At 54.1% G+C, this 6,217-nt stretch overlaps 1 protein-coding gene across 1 annotated transcript in view; it reads left to right on the top strand.

Annotated features, from left to right (window-relative positions):
• Nucleotides 1-6,217, top strand: part of uba2 (ubiquitin-like modifier activating enzyme 2) — a 53,443-nt gene that overhangs the window by 46,959 nt on the left and 267 nt on the right. The window contains exon 17 of the mRNA XM_070896874.1: nt 3,773-3,915. Within this exon, the coding sequence (XP_070752975.1) occupies nt 3,773-3,915 (143 nt within the window). The remainder of the gene's footprint in view (nt 1-3,772; nt 3,916-6,217) is intronic.

Genomic DNA, 6,217 nt, shown 5'->3' with positions numbered 1-6,217 from the left:
GCGGCGCTCCCTCGGTCCTGCCCCTCCGACAGTGCGGCGCTCCCTCGGTCCTGCCCCTCCGACAGTGCGGCGCTCCCTCGGTCCTGCCCCTCCGACAGTGCGGCGCTCCCTCGGTCCTGCCCCTCCGACAGTGCGGCGCTCCCTCGGTCCTGCCCCTCCGACAGTGCGGCGCTCCCTCGGTCCTGCCCCTCCGACAGTGCGGCGCTCCCTCGGTCCTGCCCCTCCGACAGTGCGGCGCTCCCTCGGTCCTGCCCCTCCGACAGTGCGGCGCTCCCTCGGTCCTGCCCCTCCGACAGTGCGGCGCTCCCTCGGTCCTGCCCCTCCGACAGTGCGGCGCTCCCTCGGTCCTGCCCCTCCGACAGTGCGGCGCTCCCTCGGTCCTGCCCCTCCGACAGTGCGGCGCTCCCTCGGTCCTGCCCCTCCGACAGTGCGGCGCTCCCTCGGTCCTGCCCCTCCGACAGTGCGGCGCTCCCTCGGTCCTGCCCCTCCGACAGTGCGGCGCTCCCTCGGTACTGCACTGGGAGTGTCGGCCTCGATTTTATGCTGAAGTCTCGAGTGGGGCTTGAACCCACAACCTTCTGAACCAGAGGCGAGTGTGCTGCCCAGTGAGCCACAGCTGAGAAGATGATGCTGCGCTTGTTCTTGGGGCCGGGAAAATTCAGCCAGTATACCTACTATTGATCCCTGCTGCAAAGTACATGGTGTAAAAGTAGGGGGAGTTCAGGACTGGAATCAGCTGTGATGCTTTCCATGGTCGAAGTGCCTGCAGACTGGCACACATGAAGAATGGTAATTTGAGTGAGGCACGAAGTAATTGAGCCCCAGACGAAGTCAGCACCTTCAGGAGAGGAGGAATAAAACCCTCTATTATTAACCCTTTGAGGGGCCAATGGAGCCTGTCCAGAGTGAATTGTACAAGTATTGGCTCCAATGGTTGGAACACGTGTTAGTGGGAATCCTGCCCTTTTTCGGGACACTGATGGGGAAGTGTGTGTGTGTTTGGTGGAGTGAGAAAGATCAGAGCTGGGAACAAAGTGTTGGCCGATTGTTTGATCAAAGCTTTTATTCCAGTTCACCTGCAGGAAATGAACCGGTCCCAAAGCATGCCGTTAATTTCAGAGACAGGTGCGACCTGAACACGGTGCTGTTCCGGCCCATTCTGGAGATCAGACAATCCTTGATTCAGTTCCTCAAATACTGTCCCTGGTTCTGTCACTTCTCCTTTTGCCCACCCCCTTTTATCTGAGCATTTAATAAGTCTTGACTTAAACTGGCGGATAGCTTGCTTCACCGCCCTCGGGCCAGGGATCGGACAGTGTTCCCACTCCTGGTCACTCTTCCTAATCACCGTCTTCCCCTCGCCCTCCAAACTGCACGTGCTTCAATAATTGGACTAAACTGTGATGCATTCCATAGTCAAATAATTTTCTGACACACCGGGGTCACAAATCAGCAATTGGGTGGGATACACGGGACTGTCCAATGGTGATCTGCACCCCGGTACACATCACCACCTACTGGTGGGGGTGAGTGAGAGGATAGTGAAATTAAACACCGATATAGTAACCTGATCAAGTAGAGGGCCTCTCAGAATGAAATGTGTTTATTCAAAGCCCCTCTGGCCGATTAAATTAAGAAAAGAAAAAGACTTGCATTTCTATAGCGCCTTCCATGTCCTCAGGATATCCCAAAGCATTTACAACCAATGAATTGCAGTCACGGTTGTAATGTAGGGAAGTGTGGTCGCTGTTATATAGGCAACCCAGGAACCAATCAGCAAGCAGCAGGATCTCATAAAAAGCAATGAGATAAATGATCAATATCACAATATCAGTTAAATATCAGCCGTGGTTCAGTGGGTTGCATTCTCGCCTCTGAGTCAGAAAGTTGTCGATTCAAGTCCCATTCCAGAGACTTGAGCAAATTCCAGGCTGACACTCCCAGGACAGTGCTGAGGGAGTGCTGCATTGTCAGAGGGTCAGTGCTGAGGGAGTGCTGCACTGACGGAGGGTCAGTGCTGAGGGAGTGCTGCACTGTCGGAGGGTCAGTGCTGAGGGAGTGCTGCATTGTCGGAGGGTCAGTGCTGAGGGAGTGCTGCATTGTCGGAGGGTCAGTGCTGAGGGAGTGCTGCATTGTTGGAGGGTCAGTGCTGAGGGAGTGCTGCATTGTCGGAGGGTCAGTGCTGAGGGAGTGCTGCATTGTCGGAGGGTCAGTGCTGAGGGAGTGCTGCATTGTCGGAGGGTCAGTGCTGAGGGAGTGCTGCATTGTCGGAGGGTCAGTGCTGAGGGAGTGCTGCATTGTCGGTGGGTCAGTGCTGAGGGAGTGCTGCATTGTCGGAGGGTCAATGCTGAGGGAGTGCTGCATTGTCGGAGGGTCAGTGCTGAGGGAGTGCTGCATTGTCGGAGGGTCAGTGCTGAGGGAGTGCTGCATTGTCGGAGGGTCAGTGCTGAGGGAGCGCTGCACTGTCGGAGGGGCAGTACTGAGGGAGTGCCGTACTGTCGGAGGGGCAATACTGAGGGAGCGCTGCACGTCGGAGGGGCAGTACTGAAGGTTTCCTACATTACAACAGTGCCTACACTTCAAAAACGTACTTAGTCGGCTGTAAAGTACTTTGAAACATCCTGAAGTTGTGAAAGGCGCTATAGAAATACAAGTCTTTAATCTGTTTTTGTGATGTTGGTTGTGGGATAAATATTAGCCAGGACACTGGGGAGAACTCCCCTGCTCTTTGAATAGTGCCGTGTGTTCCTTTTACAAATAAAACAATCTCCGGATTTGCTTTCTCATGCCTCCTCTCCCAGCGAGCTTGCCGTTCTGAATTCTGGGTTACCTGTTGGAAATTCCCTCTGGGCCCTCGCTGCTGTTTGATTTTCTGTTTCATGAAGTTACCTTTCAAGGTTTGGAATTCCCGCAAAATTCTGATTTTCCTGCGTTTGAAAGTGAGAACTGGGCAGGAGCTGGAAATGAACGGGGAGAATTCAGTGTGTCTGGTGACCTGACGCCCGGGTCTGGAGCAGACTATTTAGATTTTAATTTAAAAAAAGCAAACTGGATGCTTTGCTTTATAAACAGAGGCATAGAGTATAACAGCATGGAAGTGAAGTTAAACCCTTTATAAATCTCTGGTTGGGCCTCAGCTGGAGGATTGCGTCCAATTCTGGAATGGTGCCAGGGCTGAGCGACTTCCGGTAGAGGGAGAGACTGGAGAAGGTTAAGGGGGGATTTGATCGAGGTGTTCAAAATCCTGAAGGATTTCAATAGAGTGAATAAGGAGAAACAGTTTCCCGGGGCAGGAGGGTCAGTAACCAGAGGGACACAGATTTAAGGTGATTGGCAAAAGAACCAGAGGGGGGATGAGGAGAAATATTTTTACGCAGAGAGTTGTTGTGATCGGGAACGCGCTGCCTGAAAGGGCGGTGGGAGCAGATTCAATAGTAACTTTCAAACAGGGAATTGGATAAATACTTGAAAGGGAAAGATTTTCAGGGCTGTGGGGAAAGAGCGGGGGGGCGGGTGGGGGGTGGGGGGTGGGGAGTGGGACTGATTGGATCGCTCTGTCACAGAGCCGGCGCAGGCTCGATGGACCAAATGGCCTCCTCCTGTGCTGAGAGATTCTGTGACTAAAGGGGCACTGTATTCAAAAGAAAAAAGGTTTGCCCGATGTTTAGGGAGTGGGCTGAGCTGTCTGTCCCACAATTCCTGTGTTTATGTATGGACGTTGTGGGTATGGCATTCTGGTGTGAAGGGTAATGTCTGTTGTTTGTGGATAAAGGAGGAAGTGTTGAGCCCACGCTGGTGAGTGCAGGCAGCGAGTACAGGCGAGCTGGCGGAGGTACCTTCTGCTGCTGGTCGGCAGAGATGGAGCCTGGGGTCTTCCTGGGCAGCGTTGGCTCCGTTCCACACTGGGTGGTGCTTGTACCCATTGAGCCGTGTGGCCGAGGGTGCAGGCGGGGGGAGAGGGAGGGAGATGGGGGGTGGTGGGGGGGGGGGACTGAGATGGAGGAGGGGGTTGAAATGAGAGGGAGCTAGGTAGGTGATGTGGAGGGAGGAGGCCTGAGATGAGATGGGAGATGGAGGGGAGCGGGAGCAATGGGGGGACTGAGATGAGGGAGGCGGAGGAGACTGAGGGGAGCGGGTGAACTGGGGGGAGCAGGGACTGAGATAGGGGGAGGGAGACCTGCAAACATTGAAACCTCGCACCCAAACCAGAGGTACCATGTGCTGAGCCCTTCAGTGACCCCCCTGGTTTACAAGGCATTCCTTGGCCAGCTCCCAGTGAGTGCCTTCTGAGCTTAACCTGCAAGATTATAAAGGCGGATTGACCCCTGCAGAGAGTTACATTATGATTTATTCTAGTTTGGGAGGGGAGGCCGCTCGATGATTGTGGCTCGGTGTTTGCGGGCGAGAGATTGACCTTGGTGCTGTCACCGGGAGTTGTTTGGAAGGATGTCGGATTATCAGGCGTGTAATCGAGTGGAAAGGTCCTCCCTGTGATCTTGCTCAGAATGTGGCAGTAATTGTACAGTCGCTTGTGCCAGCTTCCAGCCTGACCCCTCTGAGAATGCAACCTCCTCCTAATCAACTTTTTATTGCAAGGGAAACTCCGACAGCAGCACGACCCAGGCGACCGAAAGTCGGCCCACAGCTCGAGCATTCAACCCCGTACCCAACTGTGAGAACACCCAATGGTTCGATTACTCGCTGTGTCCTTCCACACTGGGCCGTGTCTGCAGAGAGTTGTGAGCTGCGTAACACTAGACTGGGCACAGGACTGTTCTTGGGAGGAGCAGTTTGAGGGGGTGATATTAAGAATATCACAACAATAACAATCATGGGCTGGAGCCTCTTGCAGTCTACTGCGTATCAGTATCAATGTGCCCAGTGCCAGCTCCCATTGTTTCTCCTGACTTTTCCCTTGCCCTCGCAACACCTTTTATAAATGTGGCTGTGATAGTTTCCAAATATGTCCTTGTTCGCCATGGCACAGTGGGTAGCACTATCGCCTCTTGAGTCAGAAGGTCATGGGTTCCAGTCCCACTCCAGACACTTGAGCACAGAGTCCAAGCTGACGCTCCCAGTGCAGTACTGAGGGAGTGCTGCACTGTCGGAGGGGCAGTGCTGAGGGAGCGCCGCACTGTCGGAGGGGCAGTACTGAGGGAGTGCCGCACTGTCGGAGGGGCAGTACTGAGGGAGTGCTGCACTGTCGGAGGGGCAGTACTGAGGGAGCGCCGCACTGTCGGAGGGGCAGTACTGAGGGAGTGCCGCACTGTCGGAGGGGCAGTGCTGAGGGAGCGCCGCACTGTCGGAGGGGCAGTGCTGAGGGAGCGCCGCACTGTCGGAGGGGCAGTGCTGAGGGAGCGCCGCACTGTCAGAGGGGCAGTGCTGAGGGAGCGCCGCACTGTCGGAGGGGCAGTGCTGAGGGAGCGCCGCACTGTTGGAGGGGCAGTGCTGAGGGAGCGCCGCACTGTCGGAGGGGCAGTGCTGAGGGAGCGCCGCGCTGTCGGAGGGGCAGTGCTGAGGGAGCGCCGCACTGTCAGAGGAGCCGTCTTTCAGGGTGCATGTTAAAGATCCCATGGGGCAGTGAAGTTGTCCCCGGTGTCATGGCCAATATATTGGATCAGCCATGATCTTATTGAATGGCAGAGCAGGCGCGAGGGGCCAAATGACCGACTCCTGCTCCTATTTCGAATGTTCTTGTAATCCTCAACCAACACCGAAAAAAAACAGGTTATCTGGTCTTTTTTTACAATCATGGAATGTGTGTGTTGCTGGCAAGGCTGGCATCCATTGCCCGTGCCTTAGTTGCCCTGGTGTTCCCACTAAATTATCTTTCAGAATTAACATTATGCACACACCAACTATATATCCTTCAGTGTCTTGCCACAGAGATCTAGAACCAACTGTGCAAGGTTCAAAACTGATTCTCCTTGATTTGAACAGTTTAACTTGCTTAATTATGCCTCAATCAATTACCTGGGCTCCTTGAGTTTAAATAACCTGAGAAAGAAGCTGTTGGTCACGCCGACCATAACCTTGAAATCCGAGCCAGGCTGTTCGGGGAGAAGTTCGGAAACATTCCTTCACGCACAGGGTGGTAGAAATGTCGATGCTCGCTCAATTAATCATTTCACATCTGAGAGCGACAGATTTTTTGCTAGTTAAGGATATGGAGCCAAGTTAAGATACAGATCTCATTGAATGGCAGACCGGGTTCGAG

The sequence above is a fragment of the Pristiophorus japonicus genome, chromosome 13 (assembly GCF_044704955.1).
Source record: "Pristiophorus japonicus isolate sPriJap1 chromosome 13, sPriJap1.hap1, whole genome shotgun sequence".
NCBI classification, from domain to species: domain Eukaryota; kingdom Metazoa; phylum Chordata; class Chondrichthyes; family Pristiophoridae; genus Pristiophorus; species Pristiophorus japonicus.
This window is presented reverse-complemented; position numbering and strand designations above follow the sequence as displayed.